Source organism: Vidua chalybeata, chromosome 16 (assembly GCF_026979565.1).
Source record: "Vidua chalybeata isolate OUT-0048 chromosome 16, bVidCha1 merged haplotype, whole genome shotgun sequence".
NCBI classification, from domain to species: Eukaryota; Metazoa; Chordata; class Aves; order Passeriformes; family Viduidae; genus Vidua; species Vidua chalybeata.
The window spans coordinates 6049194-6073277 of record NC_071545.1 but is presented as its reverse complement, the minus strand read 5'-3'; the positions used below and the strand labels follow the sequence as shown (position 1 = coordinate 6073277).

Sequence of the window (24084 nt, the reverse complement as noted above, 5' to 3'; positions counted from 1 at the left end):
AAATATATACTTGAGCATATGCTTGACTATCTCATGAGTTTCAGAAGTTTAATACTTGTGTTGATATATCAGATCGTGTTTAGCAGATGGTATTTAAAAAAGTAGTAATCTCAATGCAAAGAATGTCATTAATGTAAGCATAGATTTAATTTGTATCCATTTAAGTTGCTCTAATGAAGTCACATTTATGAAGTCATTCCAGTAACTCGTAGAAGTCTTGTTATTTGGAAAAAATACTTTTTTTTTTTTTTGCTTTTTACGTTTCTTAATGGCTATTATAAAGTTAATTAGAGAGGATGCACTTACGTGCATAAAAATTTAAAATGCATTTAGGCATTTATATTCAAATACCAAAACAACACAAATCTTAGTGCAAGTTACTTATGTCACTGAATGTGGGTGGAACTGTCTTGAATGTTGACCTGGCTTGGAAAGATCAGAGAGCAGCAACACTGCAAGCCAAGTCTGCAGTCAGCATCCTCCTCCCAGGTGTCACTGAGGCTTCCACCTATAGGACCCACTTAATCTCAGCCTCTGAACTCAAATTCTTTCTCAAAGAAACTTTGAATATATTCTGTGTCACCTGGAGAACCAGGAGCTTCCCAGTCCTTGACCTCTCTTTGCAGAATTCATGCAGGAATTACTTTCTTTTATCCCATTAGGGCAGGAGAGGAGGGAAGCATAGGATTCTTGACAGTAACATTTTGGGAAAAGACCCCTTTAAACCTGTATCTTTTGACCATAAAGAAACCACCACAAACAAAAGGCATGTCTCCTCCTAAGGATTAATTCTATGAGTAACCTTGCAAGTAGACAAGAGAGCAGACAATTCCTGTGTTTCTACCAACCTGAAAAAAAATTATGGAATCCTTCCTGCTTCCATCCAATTTGACCTCCCCTGCCCTAGAAAGCAGAAGCCAGTTGGGTTTCAGAGCTACCCATCAGGCAGTCAAGAGTTTAGAGTAGTGAAACAGCATTTGCTTTTCTTGGGAAGACATTTCAGAACTATGACATTTGGATATGGATATCAGTTCCTAGAAATGTGGTCACATGGGTAAGCTAAGCCTGCATTTTAGGTAGGAGACAAATGTGTTTTAATATGTTATTTTATTTAAAAAAAACCCTTTGTTTTCACCTGTGAGATTAAGTCAAAGTTTGAAAATACAATCAAATAAAACTAATTAGATCTGCTAGTAATCACAGTTGTGATTATTATCACTGCAGCCTGGAATTCTCCTTGGGCAGGGAAAAGCAAGAGGCATTCTTTCTACAGAAAGCTAAAAATGGGGTTCCTTTGGAGCAAGAGTAGATAAAATGCAGGACCTAGAAGCACCATGATAATTGCACTTTAAAGAAAGCTCATACTCAAGTGGCTCAATAGGATTCCTGTACATGAACAAAAGCCATGTAGCCTGTGTGGCAGAAGTAGGTGACAGAAGGCTCTGACTCATCATGTGGAACTGTAATTTAAGTTCAAGGGAGATTTTTCTATCTTGGATCTATTCCTACTGGCTCAGATGTCTCATAAGCCTTTAGCACCTAGTTTTAATAGAGCCAGTGCCTACAACTGAGAGATGGGTTGGATGCAGGGAGCAAAATACTACTCGTCTTAAAAATATCTTCCAGCTAGAGCTGATAAGAAGCTTCCACTGACCTTTACTAAATTTGATTTTCTAGATTTAGAAAAGTCTCAACTCCCTAAGAATTTGCTTAGTGAAGCACTGAGAAGCAGATGCAGTGTAGGCATCTTGGTGCTTCCCACTCAGTACAACTTTCTTTTAGCAAACAAGTTCTGCCAATGAACAATGTGTGAGGGGTCACTGCTGGCTCTTATCAGTCATAAGTAGTAATTTTTTTAATGTTAAAACCAATTTTATATAAAATAACATAATATTCCATGAAAGTTTGTTTTACAAGTAGTACTAATATTGGTAAAGACAAGTATCTCACCTGTCTTAAAGATTCATAGGGTATTTTTCTAATTATTTTCAAACTTAACGAGTCTGTCCAGCCCCTTGAATACCTAATACATGAGTATTGTTTCAAAGATCAAAATTATAGTAATCTCTAACTTCAACCAATTTTTGGTAAGAATCTGAAAATATACATCAGCTATACACAGGGGTCTTCTTAGGTATATAAAATGTTTATAAAGGTAGATAAAGGTAGACCATTTCAAATGTAGGAGCACACAGGATGTTCCAAGTGAGGCAAGAGCAAAACTGCTGCTGTCCTTATACACTTCCAAAATCTGAGCATCCTTTAGGTAGACTAACAGAAGGTAGTAACTGCTTGTCTGGGAGGCTCATCATGCTGTCCATAACAGATACATGAGGCAGATTTGTATGGTTTAGGGTGACTGAAGAGGAGGCTTCAAATGGTATTTTAAAAAATTCTGGTTTGTAAAGACTTACCACTTTAGTTACTAAATTCAGTGAGGGTTAGGAGGTCATGTTTTGGCCCTAAGTAAATAGTGGCAGTTTTGGACTGTTCCTTTACTGCTGTGGGCACTAATGAATAAGCTGTGCTGGCCATGCAGTGCTCAGGTGTTTCCTTGGGTGTTCCTAGAAGATTTTATTAGAAAATATACTAGTATTTCCCTATTTCTGATGGGGGAGTACAGCTTGAGAAAAAGAGAAGCAGTCTTAAACCAGTATTTACCTGATTCAGTTCCCTGAAGCCCAGGCCTTGTGCAGGCAGTTCAGTGTGTAATGGGATTGGTACTGACACCATCTTCAAAGGACTGCATTGCTGTGACACAGATCTTTGTTAACAGAGCTGCCTTAATTAAAAACACAGAGTTCATTATGAAATTCTGTTTTGACCCTTAGCGTTAGAGTTGAATAAGAAAGAATTCCTCTTGGGAGCTGCATAGAAGAGTTTGGAAATACATCTGAGGATTAATTTCATATGGGAAATTGATTACAAAAGAGGCAGAGACACAATCCTGGTGAATCCTGAATAGCTGATAGTCAGAGATGAGGTGGAAAGGACCAGTTCTGGCTGAGCAGTCCCTGGGGTGTTCCCTCCTTGCTGGGGTTGTTTCCAGAGAAGCTGAAGTGCTGTAACAGCCTCAAGCTCCACTCAGTGATGTTGCCTCCTCTTTTTTTCCATAGCAGCTAGCTCATGTCCTTTGCACAACTGAGAGTAGCTTAAGGCCATCATTTCATGCATGACTTGGTAAATTGTGCAAGAAAGAGCACTGCCAAATGAGGAGCTACGCCAGTTTTCAATAAGAGGGCCATCTGTGACAAAATGTTTTAGCAAGTTTGAAAACAATTGAGTTCTTTCCCATTTTTACTTTGATTTCATTTAGCATGTAAGTAGCTTTGCAGCCTCCCAAGACTAAATTTATGTTACTGTATCCTTGTTTGCTCTGAATTAAGATTTTGTTGAGTCAAGTGGTTTCATTTCAGACGTGGTCCTGTGTGGTACTGAAAAATGACTTTGCATCAATGTGGTTTTTGATTCCTGTTGGACACATTTGTCAGGGTAGGTGAAATTCAGATATTTGTGAAAGATAAGCATATAAATAAATTGCTAGTAGTTACAGCAATAGTAACTAAATGTAAAAGTAGTTTATTGCTGGAATTAAAACATTTTTAAATTTGGAAAGAATTCCAAGTGAGCTTCTCTCCCTTAACCTAGCCTGTAATATATCATTACCATTTTGTTTCATTAAATTTAGGAAGTTGTTGCAATGGAGTTTTTATGTAGCAAGGATTGAGGAAATTTGCCATGTGTTTGAGAGATCTCTCAAATTGTCTTAAAATCTTGTAAAGAAGACTACAAAGAAGACTACTGATAGTAGAGTGACAGTAATGAGATCTCTAATATAGTATTTTTAACTAATTTTAGTGTAATTTCATGAGAAGAGTTTTGGTTTTTTAAAGAGCATGGTCATACTTAGCTTACTTAACTGCACTTCCTAAAAGCAAGAGGAAAATGATAGAGTTGTTTTCTGGAATCTGGAGGTTTAATTTGACTTATAATTTAGCTGTCTAACATTCTGAGGTTAAATATCTTTCAGCTGGTAGACTAAAGCAAATAGAGAGTAAGTTAGTGTCACTCACTAAACTGTCAGTGACAGAGACAGAAATCTGCCTTGTGCCAGCCCATCAGACCCTGCTTTGGAGACACTGCTTGTACCTGGTAATTTGGCTGCTTGTGTCTGTTGGCAAGTGCTCTCTGCAACAGGTCATGTTCAGAAAGAGGAAACCTTTTTGTAATTGGATATTTTTTTAGAAGGGACAGAGTATGAAGGAAGCGCCTGACCTTTAAATATGTGATTATGTAGAAGGCAGGCCTGGTAGGGAAACTTCAGGTGGGAAATATCCTCAGAATGCATGATTCCAAACTTCTTGAACTTGTGTTGTAGCTGCTTTTAGAAAAGTGCAGAGGTGCCCACGTGGAGAAGGCAATAATTTAGGGATAAATCCACTGCCTTGCAGAATAAGTGTTGTCCATGAAGATGCTCAATGCCCCACGTGCAGGGATGTTAGTGTTTGTTACAGTGCTTTTGAAGTAAGTGTTCCCTTACACAAAATTTACAAGGGTTAGGCACTTAAACGCAGGTTTTGTTTTCTTGTTTCTGCTGAGTGAAATTGACAACTTATCATGTTCGCAGCTCTTTAAAACTGTGCAAATATACCTAGAGATGGAGTGTGAATATCTATTAAAGCAGCAGCCTTAATTTTGCAGCATTTGCTCAATTCTGTAGGCAGTAATCTGCTTGAATTTGGTGAAGCTTTTGGGAAGACTGCGTACGTATTGCCAAGATTAATCCCACTGTGTTTGCACAAAGTTTTAATATGTTCTATTCTAATTCTAATTTGTAAATTTGGACTGTTTTATCGTGATGTTTCACAAAAATTTATGAGTAATTGAGGAAAAATATTTGAAAATAATGCTAAACTATTTCTAAATTTGGATTAATAAAGATCATATAGCTCTGAAGTTAGAAAATGTGGGTATTTCTTGTATTGCTCTTTCACACCATTAGACTCAGTGTATTGTACACTAAATATATTGTATACTAAGTATTTCATAAAAACACCATGGGCCTTTTTATAATTTAAACATAGACTAATGTTAGAGCTGCAATTTTTCACCATTGTGAATGTCATTTGCATTTGAGGATTTTGAATCTGTTATTGCTGCTGTTCCAGTAAAGCTCCGGAATGATTACACTGAAATAACCCTTACACAAGGATGGAACTGCAACCTCATCTCCAGTAACCGTGACAAACATCACTATAATATTTACAGAGGGAAAATGTTCATCCAGGGTGAAATGCAGAGATGCATTAAAACATCAAACATTAAAAAAAAAAAAAAAAAAAAAAGGCAGTTGAAGCTGCTTAATTGCTTTGCTTAGAAAGACTAATGTAATGTCTGAGGAAGTAATCCCTAAATAAGTTAGGAGGTGAGATCTTTCAAAGGAGGAAAAAAAACAGGCATAGACCTATCAGGGAATTCAAGGATGAGACTGTCAAGAGCAGTAAAGCTGATGTGTTGTTAAATGTCTTTGGGAGAGATTTCTTGGTCTTCTGTGTCTCAGTGTAGAGAAAAGCAAACTTCAGAGGGTGAACATTTGGCATTATCCTATTTGAACCCAAAAGTTTCCTCTGGCACAGGAGTGGGGGGTCTGTCAAAACGTGTGACTTTGCCTTACTTTGAAGTATTCAGTGTGGGAATGAACATGGCTGTAAAGGATGGAGCATGGAAGAGGCCATCCCTCCGTGGTACTTAGCTGGCACATTCATTTGTGCTAAACCAAATAAGTTGTGGCAGCTGGAGCAGGATGGTGGAAAGGAAAAAGCAGGAGAGCAGTGGAGTGAGGGAAAGGCACAGTAGTGTGTGGTGGAGGAAGGTTTAGGTGGGCTGTGGTGTGGGCAGGGAGGCAAGAATTGCTCTAAGGCCAGGTGGGTCTGACACCAGGGCTGTAAGAGGGAACGGGAGATGGAGAAACAGGCTCTAGGCTTTGAAATGGGGGATGTCGAAAGGAGGACGGAGCAGCAGGGATGCGCAGATGGAGCCAACTTCTACAGAGCTTTTTTGCGATATTTGGCTGCTGTCTGGAGCTTTTCGGGCTGCTTTTAGTGTGTAAGCTGCTGCTCCACATTCATTCCCCTGAGCCCCACGGCAGGGATTTCTGCTTGACAGCCCCTGCATCAAGGGAAAGGAGAACACTCTGGGGTTTCCTGGGCTACCAGCCTTTCGCTGGGGATGTTACTGCGGGGAGAGCGCTCGAGTTTGCCGCTCCCGTGCCCCAAACCCGGTGTTCTCGCCGTTCCCCCAGATCTGACACCCCCTCCCCCGATCGCCCGCGTCTGACTCATTCGCTGGTGCTTGTGCAAGCAGAGCGGGGCGGGGGGGTGGGCTGGGGGAGAAGCCTTCAAAGTATCCGCTGCTGCTCTGGCTTTGACAGGGCGGCCGTGAGCTGCGCCCCTGCAAGGGCGGCGGTGCCGGGGGCGGCGGAGCGGAGCGGGCCGGGCGCAGCCCGCAGCGCCGCGCAGGCGGCCCCGGGTGGAGCCCGCCGCACCTCCCGGACTCCGTGCCGCCAGTCCCCGCCGCTTCCAAGGAACCGAGAGCAGCGCGGGGGCTCCGTGCCTGCCGTCCTGGGGAACTGCTGCGGCAATATCGCAATTTAAAATAAGAGACGAGAGAAAAAAAAAAAAAAAGAAAAAAAAAAGATGAAGACGCTTAAATGCCTCCTGCCAAAAGTAAAGAGCAAATCTCAGTTGCAATGGCTCTGCTAAAACTTGATCATGCGGGATTTCAAGCGATAAAGAGCTGCCGGGCTGCTATTTACTGCGGTGGGAACAGGTTGCAGGATGAAATCCAGGCGTTAAGGGACCTATTTTCCACTTCATTGTTTGCAAAGGAATCTACTGAAATGACTTTGAGGATCTTTAAACTGGAACTATGTGGAGGGAGAATGCAGTAAGTATCGGCCGGTGGGGAGCCGGGATCGCGCGCAGCCCCGGGCGCCGCGCAGGGCTCTCGGCGGTGCCGGCTCCCGCCGACCGGGGCTGCGCCCCGAGTGCCCCGCCGGCTCCGAGGGCCGCTTAGGGAATGCCGGCTGCTCTGCCTGGCGCGCCAGCGTCCTGCATACACCTGGGGTTGCTTGGAGAACTGCCTTCATGCATATTTACTGGGAATTGTGAATGAAAAAAAACAGAGCAATCGAGCTTTCCGTGGCGGGCTGTGCTATAGTGTCTCCCTGGGCTTGTTTAGGGTAAATTGGGAATGAAGCTGTTCTGTGTCAGGAGCGAAAAGAGCTTTATCCCACACCCCTTTAGCTGTGCTCCAGGTTATGCTTGTTTTGAACCTGGCAAGAAAACTCCTGCCCTTGCTCATGTTAATTAGTTTGCTTCTAGCTGCGCTTTCCAGGTTGGATGTCTCCTCCCTTAGCGCTCAAACCCGTCCATCTCTCTTGGAAGCAAACGGGCAGTTGGGAGCTCAGGATTTTCCTGACCTGGATAGGATGAGGGACGTATCCCGGACGGCTGTGGGCTCACGGAGCTGCTTTTAGCAAAGAGCTGAAATCTAAGTAAAGGGAAGGGGGGAACTTTTGAGTGTAGTCACTTTATTTCCGTTCACATACCACCTGCGACTGAAGTATATTTCTTTTTCTCCTGTCAAATCTGCAACCCGACTAACGGCTTCTCCTCGTCTCCTCTTCTCCCCCCGCCGTCCCGTTCCGTCCCCCTCCCGTGTCCAGCCCCCCCTTGCCTGTCTCCCTGTCCACGTAGCTGCTCTCCCGGGATGCGATGTCGCTCGCAGGCTGCGGCGGGGATCACGCGTGCGGCCAGCGGCGCGGAGGCCGCCCCTGAGCCCGGGCAGCGAGGGGCGCGACATGCCCGCGGTCGCGACATGTCCTGCAGCGACACCGACAGCAGCACCGGCACCTCCGGCAGCCGCCGCCGCTCCGTCTCCTGAGGCGCTGGGTACGTGCGGCCCGCGCCCGCAGGGGGGCGCCCTCGCGCCGCGGCCGGCCCGCCGGGGCGCGCTCCCGGGGCGCGCTCCCGGGCACCAGCGAGCCGTGCCCGCGGGGGCTCGGAGCGGGGGCTCGGAGCGGGGGCTCGGAGCGGGGGCTCGGAGCGGGGGCTCGGAGCGGGGGCTCGGAGCGGGGGGCTCGGGGGGCCCTGAGCCTTTCTCGGGCTCGGGGGAAAAGCCGGGGCAGTTCGGCCGGCTGTTCCACCGCGCCCCGTGGTCCCGCTGGTGTGGCGGCGGTCGGCGGGAGCCTGGCCCGCAGTGAATGAGGCAGCGCAGGGGCACTGATGTGCAGTTAAGTGCCCCGTCGAGTTCCCGTCTCCTTGTGTGCCCCGAAAGGAGGTGGTGATGCTGCAAGCCCGTGTCTGGCTGCGTGTTTCAGCAGCAGACGGCTGTGACTGAGGATAGAGATAGGGCTGGCAGGATGAGAGGGGAGATCTGAAAAATGCCACCCCTGATTGGACAGCCCCGCTTGTGTGTTCTGCGTGACGCTCTGCAACAAGCTTGGCTTTATGTGGCACAGGGACTCCCTTCTTACAGCTAGCAGCGAGCGAGTTATGGGGGTGGAAATAATCTCCCGGGGCACAGAAACAGGGGGAGATCTTGCAGAGTCAGACCTGCTCTCCTTCTCCTTCCTTCAGATAGTCCAGATCCCTTCTGTGGCTCATCTCTCTCCCCATCATACTCCGTCTATATTCAGCCCCCTACAGAGATTCAGTGAAGACATGAGGTAACCAATGCAGTGATGCTCATTTATGGAACACCCTCCTCTTCAACACTAGGGACAACTTTGTGTCCGAGATCAGCAGTTCTGAGATGCTCAAGTTCTGAACGCTGCATGAGAGGACAGAAAAGAATTAAGATAGAATATTGTGCTTTTGAATCTGTTCCAGAGATGCAATAGGATTCCTTGAGCAGCGGCTGCCCAGGAGGGATCTTCAGAAATAAAACAGCATGGGTTTGGGATGCTGTGAGATATATGCAGTGCGTGGACTGGGGTTTCCAGCAGACCTCTGGCTCACTTCTCTCATTTTGAGCTAAAATACCTCTCTCTGATAGACCGTGACTAAAGTTTTAATAGCTGTCTAGGATGAAGGAAAATACTGTGGATGGAAAAAGATTTCTTTTACCTATTTTAGCACAGCAAGGTTAAAGAGAAGGATGATAATGTCTTTTTCAATGATGTCAGTCATTTTAATTTTGTTGGCTATCCAGGAAGAATGTTAATGGGTCTTTTCTCTGAACTTCTGATACAGTTTTTGCCATGCTCGTGGAAGACCAGCTGTAATACTGTCATCAAGCCAAGTTTTTGATAGGATATAAGAGGCTTGACTTGGAACTAAGGTGAAGGATGCATTATAAAAAGCTGCTAAAGTTTGCATTATGCCCAGAAGCTTTCTGTTTAAAGCCTTCTTTGAAGATATGCAGTATATATATTTTTCTCTATGTTCTTCTTATACATTGTGATCGCTTTTACAGGGGATAAAGCTGGCAAAGATGAGGAAAATTGGCTGTGCTCTCCTGGTACTCCAAGCTCTTCTGGCACCTTTGGATCTTGTTCGTGGAGCAGAGAAAAATTATCCCATCCTGAACATTGCAGTGATTCTGGGAAGGACCAAGTATATAACAGAGAGAGATATCAGAGCTCTCTGGACCAGGGAAATGGCAGCAGACCTGACTGTTGATATCAATGTAGTGACTCTTCTTGTGAACCAGACTGACCCTAAGAGCATCATAACACATGTTTGTGACTTGATGTCAGGCACCAAGATCCATGGAGTGGTTTTTGGAGATGACACTGATCAGGAGGCAGTAGCTCAGATTTTGGATTTTATTTCATCTCAGACTTCTATTCCAATTCTTGGAATTCATGGCGGGGCCTCCATGATAATGGCAGATAAGGTAGGAAAATTTATTAAGAGCTCTTGCTATTCTGATGTACTTCATTGTATTGGTCTCTATCATGAATAATTGCTACAAGCAGTTCAAAAAAGCTGCTCTTAATTGTCTCTCTGTACTTAAAAAAAGAAAAAGTATGCATAATGGTGTCTTTGTTGATGGCTCATCAAATATTCAGAAATATGTTTGGGCTCATGCCTGAAACTCAACTTCCTAACACTATAAAAGCAGTCCTAATGAAATACTACTCGCCAGCACATGGAATGATGGTCAGTTAAAAAACTTTAATACCTAATATGATCAATACATGTAAAAACAGCCTCCTAATAGTAGGTTCATAAACTGATTTTGAGGATAAGATGTAAAACTGTAAGCAGATGTTCTGTGGTGCTTATAAGAAATAGCAAGCAATCGACCTGTGTGTATCTGGGTGCAGCAGTAATAATGGGACAATAATAAGCCAGACTTTAGTGCTCCACTACAGTATCTGAATTAAGCAGTCATGCACACTTGAACCATTGCATTCCAAGAATTTATTGAATTAGATTTTTGCTAACTGGATAGTTCTACTTTGCTGCTGTAGTTCATGAAAATCCTGTAATTTCCTGTCTGAAATCTGGAGATAATGATAAATAGTCTTGTTGGAAAACATATTTTTATGTAATCTGTTGTGAGACTGGAAGAGCAAAAGTGACTCACGTGTCAAATTCCTTAACTTGTAACAATTTCTAAGAGCTCTTTGCGGGCACTGCAGCGTTGATGTTGTGAGGTGATCGCCGCTGCTCCTGGAGCAGGCACTCAGTGCAGGGCTGAGCTCTGCTGGGGACTCTGCCTCGCCTGAAAGTCAGAGGAGCTCCCACTGTGCTGTAAGAGAGGAGAGCTCAAAGGGAGTGCAGATGTGGGAGGTCACTGGTTTGCCAGCACTTGAGGATCTTTAATGTTAATTGTAACTTCTTTCCTGGTATTGCCATACTTTAGGGTTCCTTATTCATTGACTATTATTTTTTCTTACAATAGTAAAGGGTTCTCTGAACAATCTGAAAAGGAAGTGGTCCAGATATATTATTTTGTGAAGTAAGGGGGGGAAAGAAACAGGGTTGATTGAGGAATCAGCTTTGAACTTTGGAAACTTCTTACCTCTGGAAAAGACTTTTTTCCCAATGGGATAAGAGGTCTGTTTCTCTTGCTATTTTGAATGATCTTACTTCAGAACTTGTCATACAAGGGAGGACAATAAGTGCTGAATTATAGCTGAGATGGCTATTGACATCTTGATTTATACAGAAAGATCATTACAGTCAACACTGCTATCTTAAATACAATTGCAGTGACCAAATTACAGAGGCAGTTATTTCATGTGCTTTTAAATTACAGTGCAGCTTTACTTGTCTTTTAAAACTGCGTTTATATGTATTTAGTGTTCTATTTGATATATATTTCACTTAACTGTGTCTGCCAGTGTAAGAACACTTGATCTCAGCCAGGGCTAAGTGATGAAACACTGGAATAAATTCTTACAGAATCATCTTCACTCTCGGTAGCAGATGCAGGATGTTACTGATACAGATCTATTTTTACTTTTATATAAGAGCCTCTAGGAAATGAAAGTCTATTTTTTTGTCTCAGTAAATTACTACTATTTTCTCTGTATGCTAATATCATCATTATTGTATCACTGTCTTTTATTTTTGGGGTTATCAAAGTTTTATTAGCAAACTTTCCAGCTGAAATTTAGCTTCTAAGATTTCCATTTGGGAAATCAAAATTGTCTTTTGTGTGTTAAAACAATCTAACAGAGCAGTCTTCAGTTGCTTGAATTGGCTAAAGGAATTGTTTGTTCATGTAACTAATATTGCTTTAATTTTCAACCTGACCTTTGCAATGTGCAGTGTCTTGCAATGGGGTTTGGAACATCTCAGTAATGAGACTTGCAGGTGTCACTCAATTGACCATTCATTTAGGAATGAATTCCTTAGAGATGAAGTTGAAATTCACAGTGCTGTCATAAAGGTGGGGAGATGAAATCTGAGGGAGAAGAATTGAAAATATGAAACATTTCAAGTCACTGTCAGGATTTTAGCTGGCACACATAGGTGTTGGCTGACTTGTGAAGATTATTTTAAGTCTCCTGCTTTGTCTCTTGAATTGAGATGCCTGGCTATGCAAAAGGTGCCTGGTCCCACTGCTGCTTGTGGATGTAGTGCTCTGGCACTCTAATGAGGCCATTTCATTGATGTCCTTATTGTATGAGTTCTGTGCCAGGTGGTTGTTTTGTGATGCTGAACTCAACTAAACTGAGGGCACAGGAATGGGAACTTATTTATAATGCTCTATACTGCTGAAGACTTCACTGAATGAGTCAGAGGAGATAAGCTACCATGTTTTCTGTGGCTAATAAATATTATGTCAATATGAATCTTGACTGAGGAGCCATATCTGTAAAAAAAGAGTTGTTTTATATTTCTGAGAATGAGGTATGGCCACATTTAGCATTTGCAGTGAGTAATGCAGGACATACAGCTTTTGAAGCACTGTGTCCCTGTCTGAACATCTGGGGTGAGTGGTGTGTTGTCTAGACTGCCTCCTTTGCCAGCCCAGCTCTGCTTCAGTTTGCTCAGAGTTTGCCTGCACCATCTGAGGAGAGATTCTGCATGATTCAGACATGGAAAATAGACAGGCATGTGAAGCCAACCAAACCAGAATGCTTTCTGAACCTCGTTGATCTGTTTTCACCTGACATCAGCTGTCCAAACCCTACCAACAAACCAATGGAACTCCTGGGGGTTTATGGCACTTACCTGAGCCTGACTGTGCTGCAGAGATACCCTTTGGACAGTGCCACATACTCTGTTCCAGCTGATTTTATCACCTGCTCTTGGCAGGAGCTCTCCTGCCAATGAACTGCTCCTTGGCTTTGGTCCCCAGTTCTGCCACGCACTTCAAACATATTCAGATGTGGGATAGTCTACTGAAACAAGATGAGAATTGTCTGGGGCATCTGTGCCAGCCTGCTGTGCATCAGCATCCCTTGGAGAATGCTGAAAACAGGCTGGCTGTTTATTCATCTTGTATCTCTTGACATTTGAGACATCTCAAAACAAACATTGCTTAGGAACTGTTTTCTGACTTGAGCATTTGGTTTCAAACATAGTTACCTTTGTTTCACCACATGCTATGAGTATAATGGTAGTATTTGTGATACTTTTTTTTTTTTTTTTAAACAGAACATCATGGTTAGTTCTGTGTCAATGCTAAAAGACTTACTTCTTCACATGTGGGAAAATTATCCCTACGTATTGTCCAGCAATATTTATGTCTTTGAACCATACTGCTTTTGCCAATTGCAAACCGAAATCTTTCCAGAAGTCTTTCTGAAAGACATAATTTGAGGCATTTTATTGTTGTGGAAGCACTCACACTTATAACATAGTCAAGAATGTTAAGGGTGAGGGTAATTTTTCCAGAAGGGCTATCACAAAGTGATACTTCTTGAAACAGAAATGTTATGCAAAATAACTAAGTGCTTTTCCAAAAGGTAATTGCTATATGTTATTGCATAATGATTCTATGAGAGCCATGGAGGTTAGACAGGATTGCTGGAGGTTGTCTAACCCAGCCCTTGCTCTCTGATGAGCTAATACCGAAATCAGATCCTCCAGTCAAGTTTTAAATATCTCTGGAAGTAGATACCACAGCCTCTCTGGGCAATCTGTTTCGGTAATTAACCTCTCTCACCATGCAAATATTTTCCTTTTATCTCATTAGAGTTTCCCTTGATACCACAGGCTTTTGTTCTTTTGCTGTGAATCCAAGTCCAGCTCTGTCTCAGTGCCATTGTAGGGTGCAATTACAGCGCTCCTTACCTGTCGCTTTCCTGGGCAAAAGGTTCCTTCAGCCCTTACTTGCACTTGCAGTCCCTTGGATTTCCTTGGATACATTGGTGTCTTGTATGGGGAGACCCCAAACAGGACAGGGGACTGCAGAGATGGCCTGGTGAGTCCTGCGAGGGGAGCAGTCCCTCCCTGGAGCAGCCGCCGTGCTGCTGCTGCCGCAGCCTGGTTCGGCTGTGCCACCGAAAGGGAGCAGTGCTGACTCAAGTTCAGCCCATCCCCTGGGCCCCGCTGCCCTGGAGCACTGCCGGGACAGTTCATAAATAAGGCATCTAATTGTTAGTAAGCACTGAGTGAAACTACTTTGAAATCTCGCATTCTTTTGGTGGTGATTTTTTAGGTACTTTAGTGAAATACTTGCAGATGTTTGCATTACTTGTCATTTTCACCTCATTATAGGTATAGCTGGAATTGCTTTGTTTTAGCTCATTTGAGAGGCAAAAAATTGTGCTGCACTTGTGCAAACCAGAGCTCTAAGGAGCTGTGATCAGAGCCCACCCAGACTCCTGGCTCTGGAACATTTATGCTCCCTTGTCTGTATGTGACTTGGACGATCTTAAAGTTCCCCCACACCTCCTCCAGCTTCTTTGCCAAAGGTCTCCATGGCCCAGGGATTCTCTAAAGGACCTAAAAGGTTCAAAAGCCACACTTAACTTTTGTACTATGTGTAAGTGTGCTTCAACTCCTAATGCTTTCAACATCGTTTGATGGATGGCAGGGGGGTGTTGTATTTGTTTTTTATTGTAGAGTCTTTTCTGGAGGTTGTACTACATGGAATGTGCTCATTAATTCATATGTCTGCCATATGCATTTGTAGATTTCTGTCCAGCCTGTTCAGTTGGCCTGTAAAAGCAGTTCTGTATTTCATTATAGAAAATTATACATTTAAGATTTTCTATAATACCAACTTTTCATTCCCCCCCTGTGGATGTGACAGCCTGGTCAGAGAGCAAGGAAACTAGACAGGTTTTCCCAGGATTGGCTTGCTGGGAGTTGAAGATAAACAATGATCGCTTGTTATTATAACCAACCTGCAGGTGGTGTTTTCCTACTCTCTGTTTTCCTGTTTTTCTCAAAGATTGTTCATAAGAAAGGCATTTTTGTTAATTAGCCAATCAGGTGAAGTGTATTGATTAATTGACCAATCTGGGCTGTCTGTATCAGAACAGTGTATAAAAGAGGGATTTTCGAAGTAAAGTGAGATGCTGTGCAAACCAGCCTTCTGGCGAGTCTGTGTCATTTCCTACTTAACAGCAACACCCCCCACCCCCCCTTACTTATGTGCGTGGCACTGTGTGTCTGAGCATGATACCCATGTTGGCTTTGTTACTGTTTGGAAGATTAAACCACAGGTTTATAAATACTTTAGTGCAAAAATAGCAGTATTCATATAACTGCTGTTTCAGGTCTAGACATAGTAGCTTGCACTACTACATAGTCTGTTGCACACAATATTTCCAGCTTATGACTCATTTAAAGAAGCAATTGAATTTGATTTTCTTCCTTTCTAGCTGTATGAAGGTCCCTATGGGAAGAATAACCTTCAGATATTCTAATTTTTATTTTGAGCTGCAATAGAAATGTAGCACTGACCTCCTTACAAATCTCTGTTTACTTGTCCATATCCATAAAGCCAATCTAGATGTACTTTTAAGAAAGTCTTGCACATCCATAAGATTTTTAGACCTAGAATGTAATCTGTGGTAGTACCATTTGCACATTCTGTAATCAGTGGTGTTAAATGTTTAAAAACCTGTCTGAGATCTGTCCTGCTGAGGTGAATGAAGTGAGTGGATACAATATCCCGTGGTTCTCCTCCTCAGGAGTAGTGCTGTGCCAGGGTGAGGCGGTTGGGATAGAGCCTGCTGGTTTAGACGTTTCTATTCCTGTACTGGCATGGCTGGGAGGGTTTGCTGCTTTCAACTGGGTCTTGGAACTCAGAGGAGCATTGTATTAATGATGTGAGCTTTGCTTTCTTGCTCTCTTTCTCTCACTCCTTTTTCTAAAGGGTTTTCCTACCAATATATTTTCCTAGAGGTGATTATATTATTCCTCATTCTCTTGTCCACCTAAGTTTATCCCCCTTAATTTAGTGAAGGAAAACATGTATGAATTTCTGGAATACTGCAAGAGTAGACTTGAACTATCACTCTTATGGAGCTCAAGGGAGGGATGTTTAGTTTAATTTTCCAAAGTAGAAGGAAGGTAGTTTTGAAAAGATTAGGAATTTTGGCAACTAATGAGCAGGTTGTAGGAAATGGAAGTCTTCTAGAGTTTGCTTGATTTTTCATGCAGTTTAGGTGTGGATAAGTTCCATGATATTTTAGTTTGCTTAAATTTACAGCTGCAGCTGAGCTGAGGGTACAGGGTTGGTTTCTATACACCACTCATTTAGGACAGAGGAGTGTTTGCCTTCACTTTAGTCCTTTGCAGTAAGCGATATATTTTCATCTCAAAGATACTGTTTTCTTTCTCTTCAGACTGTTCTTACGGTTCTTGAAAATAGAAATCTTTAAGTATCTTTGTTTTGAGCAACAGCATCTTAAACTGCTAGCAAGTCCCTGTTGTAGATCACCCGTGCAATCTCTCCAAAAAATTGCCTGCCTATGGGTAATTACAACACAGCAGACTCCTGGGCTGTGAAAGTAGGACACAAGACCTTCAGTATGATTTTCAGCTTCCAGAAATTCCTGGTGGCATCTTTGGAGTTTTTTTACCAAGAACACTCTCAAATACAAAGTTAAAAATTATTCCTTTTAAGCTATAAAATAATTATAGACCATTACAAAATACATAGCAAGTTTCTGTCAGTTGGAATATATCCAGAGAATGTACCTGAAAGTCTAAAATAATGCAGTGTATATGTACAGAACAGAAGGGCTTTGATATAATGTCAAACACATTTTTTTTGTGTTTCATGTATTAATTATTTTTGAGTATGCTTAGATTATTTGAATAGACAGTTCATTAGTGTGTTTTGTCACTTACTTGAACTAACAATTTAATTTGAAGAATTTCTCTATAATTTTTTTTTGATTTTGCTTGGAAGACTCTGGGATAGATCTTCCTACATGGTGATGATACAAAGGGCTTTGTATAGATGCTCAGAAAAACTTTGCAGCCTGTAGCTTTTATTTTTTACAAATCTGTGGTCATCTGGTTTGTGTGTATTCTTTCCCTTCCCCTCTTCCCTCCTCCTTCCTCCTCTGTCTCTACTCTTCCCTGGAGCTATGAAGTTGTGTGGATTTTACTGAGAGAGCCCAGCCTGGATTGTCTCCACACCATCTGTCACCATATTGTTTGTTTAAATCCTTGAGATATTTTCTTCTGTACTTCACTGAAATAAATACATAAATACATGCAGCAGCATCATTGGCTATTTATATTAGATTTAGACTTAATGTCCTTAGGAGAAAACCCCTGTGCTTGCAGTTGAGGTGCATAAGCTGGAGGCACAGTTTGTAAAACTGCACGTGGCACAATTCCCTGAGTGCAGAGCTCCAGTTCTGCAGTGTGTTCACCCCCCAGCCCAGGCCCCTCTGGCTTCTCAAGGGGGACGCCCAGCTGGGCTCTCATGGCCCTGGAGGGACAGTGCTGCTCAGGGGTTGTGCTCTGGTCTCCCCACTCTTTCAAGGAAAACGGTTTGTGCCCTTTGGGAAATGCGGGATGTGTCTTCCTCTGTCCTCAGACTTGATACTCTGGGTCAGGGAAAAGATGAAACTCACAGACTCTGTGAAACCAGAACTGGAAATAAGAGTGGTTAGTTAGAAGGGGAAATGTTTTGGAGAGAAACTGAAGTGTGCAGAAATGTGGTATAAAAGCTGAACAACCAGCAGGAAAATGAGTTTTGCTGATATGCAAATGTGATATTCCAAGTTGCTGATGGGGTTGGTTGGTGCCCAGCTGCTGTAAGTTTGGTATGCAGTTAACGTTGTCTCCTTTCTCTACAGCAATTTTTTCTGTACCCTCCACACACATGAAGCTTAAGTGATCAAAAAGCCTCAGTATTTGGAGGGAGGAGGAGGTTCCAGGTGTACAAGTTGTCTCTTATTCGGGGAAGAGCAAAATTCCTCTGGAGAAAGGTCTGTCCTTTCTGGGCTCCTGGGCTGAGGGGTAAATGGGGTTCTCTGACCAACCTTTATAAATGATTTAAACCTCATGAAAAAGGAACAGTTTCTAGTCCAAATTTGACTGAGATTTTATTTGCATGCTGATTCTTTCTGCTCCACTTGCAGATTAAAGAAATAATTCATGAATGTACATATGTAGATGGTTTGTATAATCCATTTATTTTCTGTTCTTCTCTTCGACAGCTAGAGAGACTGAACTAAATTTAGGAAATCCAGTAACATATCTGAGGTCAGACTGGTCATAAACTTCTAGAGCATGGCAGTAACTCCATTTGGTTGTACATTGTTCAATCTTGCTTAGCAAGATTAACATGTTTTTCAATGGGCAAATTCAAAACAGAGGTACACTTCCTTCTGGCTGTAACACTGAGAAACACATTAAAGGGTTCTGAATGAGATTTGACTAAAACATTGTAATATTCTGCATACAGCTCCAAATCAATCTCCATTTCTTTTGCACAACATCTTTTGTTTCATATTTGGGCACAATCAGACCTGAGAAATTGAGGTTTGGGGGTTTTTTTCTATACATGCAGGTACTTCTCCCTGCTTTCTCCTGGATTCCCTTGTGGAACGTGGAGAAGGAAAGGTGAGAGAAAAACAGGTGGTAATCTTCATGCTTTTAGTATTTTTCAATGATTTGCCTACTCCTTGGGATGGAGCCTACAGGTAGTGGTACTTTGGTGTGCTGCATTGGCTAACAGTAGTGTGATTTCCCAGTAGGATTGCATCCAGCTGTTCTGCAGTATCTTGGATTTTTTTTCAGATCAAGACCATATATCTCTCAACTTTGTGCATCCCTTGATTTGGGTTTTGAGTAAGCTTTCCTGGAGAGGTGCTTCATTACCACATGAATCCTCAGTCACTGTTTTGGGCTTCCTGTCTCCATCATAGGTTTGGGAAAGTAATTTCCTTCTGGGCTTTTAATGAAGATAGGCTGAACTGTTTCCTTGTCACAAGTTCCTTGCTGCAGCATGACTGAGAGCACCATTGCTGGTCTTGCTCCATGGCCTCTGCTTAGTGTTTGTGGCTATTTATAACCTGCCTTTTGTGCACATTGCAGCAAGATATTTCTAGAAACGTGTTTCATTCAAAGATTGCCAAGTGGAAAGCTGCTTATCTTCTCCTTTTTTTTTTTTCCTTTTCTTGACAGTGATGGTTTGTTTTTAGTGTCCTAACTTTTGGTTCAAGATTTCTGTAACTTTATTGATGGAAAGTTTTGTCTATTTGTGCTGAGCAGTTTGCCTTTCCACGTGACTAAATTAGTAATAGGACTGCTTTGTTTTCACTGCAATGATTTTGTGTCTAGTGGAAACACACTGTATGTAGAACTACTGTGAAAGAAGAAAGAGCAGGGGTTTTATAGCCACCTTTCAGCTTGACAAAATTTGCAACACCATTAGGAGTGACAGAAAATAGAATTAAGGTAATCTCTTGTAAGTAACAAGTTGCTTTTAGGAGTTACAGAAACATATAATTACCAGACAAATTGCATGTTATTTTTTGTGTGTGAGGCTAATTAAGAGTTCTGGGTAAATTGTGTTGGCATAGGCATCAGAGCTATATGAAGTACCTAATTGGGATGAGATAAGGCTTGTGAATTCATCATAAGAGAACAAATGCCAGAATTATGAAAAGTGTCTGTGTTCTAGTCAAGTACCGTTTAGGATGGTCTGGTTTATTTTCAGCAGTGACAGTATTTTTGTAGGAAACAAGCTAACCCTGTCCTTTATTTTGTTTTGATCTGTTTACCATCCTCTCCTCTCTCCTTTATCTGCATTTAACTACTGTTATCTGCAAAAAGGCTGACATTTCTTTTTGTGGCATCTGGGTTCCAGAGGAAGATGTGCATGGCTCAGCTGCTTAGCATGTGAAACTTTAAGCTCTGTCCCAAAACTGTAAGAGCAAACTGGTACAGAAGTTGTAAAAAGAAATATTTGCTTTCTTCACTTGCTCTTAGACTGGACTTTCCTTACCCAATCCATTGCCTGCCAACCTCTTTCTCCCAAGAGCTGCTTCCAAACCCCCTCCTCTGCTGGAGCCTTCAGCTGCACCCCATCCATTTGCTCTTCCTCTTCACACTTGACTATCATGCTCGTTAGGATGGCTTTTTTTTTTTCCTATTTATTGCCTTAGTTCACTTCTAGCAGAAGCAAAGGTCGGTGGGAGGGAATACACCTCTCTTCCAGAGCACAGAAGACAGTTCCTAAAATCCTTAACTGGAGCAAATAAAAATTCTCTGGTGTCCTAAGAACAAAGTAATACCTATGAATTTAAGCCAAACCTATTCCTATTTAATAAGCAGGAAACAGAGGAAAAGAGTATAAACTAAGCCAGGTGAGCTAGGGCAGTGCTGGTGGGGAACTGAGGTGATAAAACAGAAATAAAAATTACTGATGGAAGTGATCTTTTGTGAAAAAAAAACAGTATGAGAAAACCAGAATTACTCAAAATTCTGAACAGTTTTCATCTGTCTTTTCAGGGTTGCTGACCTTGGGATTTTGGGCAATCCTTTTCAGTCCTAAGTCATTCCTTCCACATTCATTGACTACTTTACGTACTTGTACAGGGAGGTTTTTGCTTTTCCTGTTGCAGTGTGGGGAGTCTGGCTGTAGTTAACCATCTGGAAATTGATGTATTGGAGTGTCTACTTGTATCCACTCTCATGCAATTTAAAATTTCCCTATTGCTCTTGGTTTTTTTTTTTTTTTTTTTTTTTTTTTTTAGTGTAACCTCTGAGACAGGGAGTCTGTTATAGGCTCTTGCTGAAATAAAATCCTCCCCTTGTTTTGCTGTGCACTTGGCTGGCTACTGATGCAGTTCTGTGTAAGCATTCATTTCTATAAAAATGGCAAGTGTTCACTAATTCTCTGATTTGTAGTAATATAAGTACTTTTTTCTATGCGTCTGTATTCACTCTGTTCAGGTGCTTTGTGGGAGTGCCTAATACTTTGCATTTTTTAGGAGCTGGAGTCTCAAAATATATTCATAATTCCCTTTAATAATTTAATTCAATTCTAAATTTTGCATCTCCCATTAGGGCCTTTAGAATACTTGTGGAGAGGACAGACTGACAGGAAAAAAATATGAAAGCAAATTTCTTCCCACTGTCCTAGGTGATTGCTAATTTTGCAGTTTCCCCTGTATGTGAATGTGTTGTTACTTTAGAAATACCATTCTGAGACTCAAGTTCACTGGCACTTAGTTCCTAAATTGTTATTATGTGCACTGAACAAAGTTCTGGATCCTGAATGACACAAATCCTGATGTTGTCTAGCATCTGGTTGGATCATGAGGCTGAAAATGAGCAGTGTCTGCAGAGAACAGAGCTCAGGGAAGAGCCAGGTAAGGACAGCCTTGGCTCTTTGTGGGGTGGGCTTACTTGTGGAGGGGAAAATACAAATTACATGATTGCCTCCACACTTTGGGTTAGACAAAAATGATCTTCATAGCCATTTTCAGATATACTTATCCAGTCATTTTTAGCAGTCTTAACAACTGCAAAAGCAATGTCACACCTTTTCTAACCTTTCTCAGGCTTCAGGCTTGCAATCTCCTGGATTCCTGTTGCTCTTTACTATCTATCACTATTTTATAGTATAAGAGTAGCTGAAATATTTCCAATGATCAGTGAAAAAATGTCATTAATAGGACAGATGCAAATAATAAAAAAAATCATGTTACAATATCCCGAACCATTGCTCAGTATCTTCACACTATATACAGATATTTTCACTATATACACTCACTAGATACAGATATTTTTTGAGATTCTCAATTTCTCATAAAAACACATCACATGATCTCTGAATAAAAATTGGAAGTTTGGAAGTTTGTTGGAAGTTTGTCATCCCAGCTGTCACCTGCAGTATGTGTGTCATTACTGGTCATTGAAAGCCTCACCAATCTTTAGTGTGGTTATATAGTTTTAAGTTATAATTTTAATAGTTTTAAGTTATTCTTTCTTGTTCCTTCCTGGTATGGGCTGACTCCTGGCTTAAGAGAAGCTGGTTTTTAGTTTACCTTTTTTACAGTAGGAGGCAGAGATCTTAAAATAGGAAGAGATTTCAGGCAGTAATAAAGTGTAAGGGTCCACCTCAGCAATCCTTATTCCAGTGCAGGTCCTATTGATTTGTTAAGCTGCAGTGGAGCCCTCAGTGGACACTGCCTGAAAGCAGTGGAAAACTTAAGCTAAAATAAGAATGAACTTTGCACATTTCCAGCACTCTACTGCCTTTTTTTTAACTGTGCAAAGTAGGTTATAGGCATGCAAAACTTAGTTTTAAATAAATTATGCAGAAAAAAGCTCTCTAGGTCAGCAAAGGCATTTCTAAAAGCTGAGGAATAAACTGCCATGAGGAAAAGATACACGTCCACATGGAAAGCAAAAATCTTGCTTGTGGGATCCTGACTTTGGTGTGATGGATTTCATTGGGAAGTAAAGGATGAAGAGCAAGTGCAAAGTAAGCAAATGCTTTAAATAATTAGTCCTTTAATGCTCATTTAATTGCTTTTCTTGAAGATTTGAATGCTGCCATGTAAAGAGATAATGAAGGGGTTTTTTCCTTTCTAATGAAGGTTTTTTTTCCTTTCTAATGAAGGGTTTAATATGTTCTTTATGTAACAGCCATAAAGATGCAGACATAGCCTTGTAATGTCTTGTAATATGAGATAGAAAGGCCAAGCATGCAATAGACTTAAAGCATTTTCTGCTTAGAAGAGCAATCTCTGGTTAAAGGAATGATTTGGTTTAAGGGCTGCACTTGGGGTATTCTCTCTCATGATATACTGGATTGCTAGTGAAATACTCTGTTGACAAGTTGCTTGATTTTATTTAAGTTAAACCTGATTATTGTCAACTAATTTCTTTAAACTTCATTTTGATAGCTAGGTTTCTGCCTTACTGGGTCATTTGGAGGTTTCATTTGCATATTCCACAGAGTTAAAAATTCTGGTAGCTTTTCTACTTCAGCTCAGATGGCGGAATATTTTCCTTCTTAAAAAGCATTCTAGTTTGTATTAAAAACAATTCTCCTTCTCTTAGTTTCTTTTTAAATCAAGTATGTACAGTAAGCCTGGCTCCCTATTGAGCTGGTTTAATCATTTGTTTTCTCCCTCTGCAGAAAGCCAGTTCCCAAAGTAACTTCAAAGAGCCTTGCCTGAGTAAAAGCTTCCAGCTTTGGAGCAACAAAAATTACAGAAATATGCTTATGCAACTGCTTGAAACCTCTGGCTGTCTTAACATGGAGAATACAACTGAATATTTCCCTCTATTATTCTCTTACTACAGACCTTAAATATTTGTAACTGAGAGTTTTGCTGCCACTTTGCTTTTGCCTCCCGTGGGGACTGCACAGTGTGATGTGTTCCACAAGTGCACAGACATGGCATTTGTAGGCTCAAGGGGATCGCTGGTGTTCTGGGTCTTGAAGTGATCTCTCATGGAACTCCAACAAGAAAACAACCATGAAATTCAGCCTTGATGTAAATTGTCTATGGACAAGGCTGAAGACTTGCAGCAGCAGCAAATGCAGACTATTTGTAATATTTTAGACTTGTGCAGGCTTTAATCAAATGATGAAGAGGCTTCAAGTGAAATGGTTCCTGGGAGAGTGGTAACCTCCCTTCTTAATTTTTAAAATTTCCTATGTTGACATGTGTAATCTCTCAGTTTGCTGAAAATGAAGTCTGTCCCCTGTCCAATACAGGTAGATAGATATGGGATGCATATTTTATATCTAATAGATATGTCATGTTTTTGAGGGCAGTAACAAACTTAAAGTAGTTAAAATTGCCAGTGTTTGTGAGAATCTGCTTCATATTAAGGTCAGTATAAGTAATTGTCTTTATTTCTGTGATCTTCCTCACTAGTGACTGTTCCGTATTCATTGCATTCCAGTCCAATGGTTGTTATCATCACTTTAGAGAAAAGCTGATTTTTTAAAAAGTTTTCATTTTTTTTTTTTTTTTTTTTTTTTGGACAAAACTCTCTGAAAATCAGTGTGTCTGGGATTTGTCCCAAATTAATTTCCTGTGGAGAGAAGAGTTATGAGTTTGGTCTCAGTACAACAACTCTTTTGGATTATAATATCTGTCAGTGGAAATGCACTCCTTTGGTTTTAACTGAAGCTATTTCAGATCTTAATTTTTGGCTTAATCAAATCCTT

At 41.5% G+C, this 24084-nt stretch overlaps 1 protein-coding gene across 1 annotated transcript in view; it reads left to right on the top strand.

Moving 5' to 3' along the window:
• Nucleotides 1–6526: 6526 nt before the first annotated feature.
• GRIN2A (glutamate ionotropic receptor NMDA type subunit 2A) overlaps nucleotides 6527–24084 on the top strand; it is a 157135-nt gene continuing 139577 nt past the window's right edge. Inside the window, exons 1-2 of the mRNA XM_053957521.1 lie at nucleotides 6527–6945; nucleotides 9478–9900. Of these exons, the coding sequence (XP_053813496.1) occupies nucleotides 6928–6945; nucleotides 9478–9900 (441 nt within the window). The 5' untranslated portion in view covers nucleotides 6527–6927. The remainder of the gene's footprint in view (nucleotides 6946–9477; nucleotides 9901–24084) is intronic.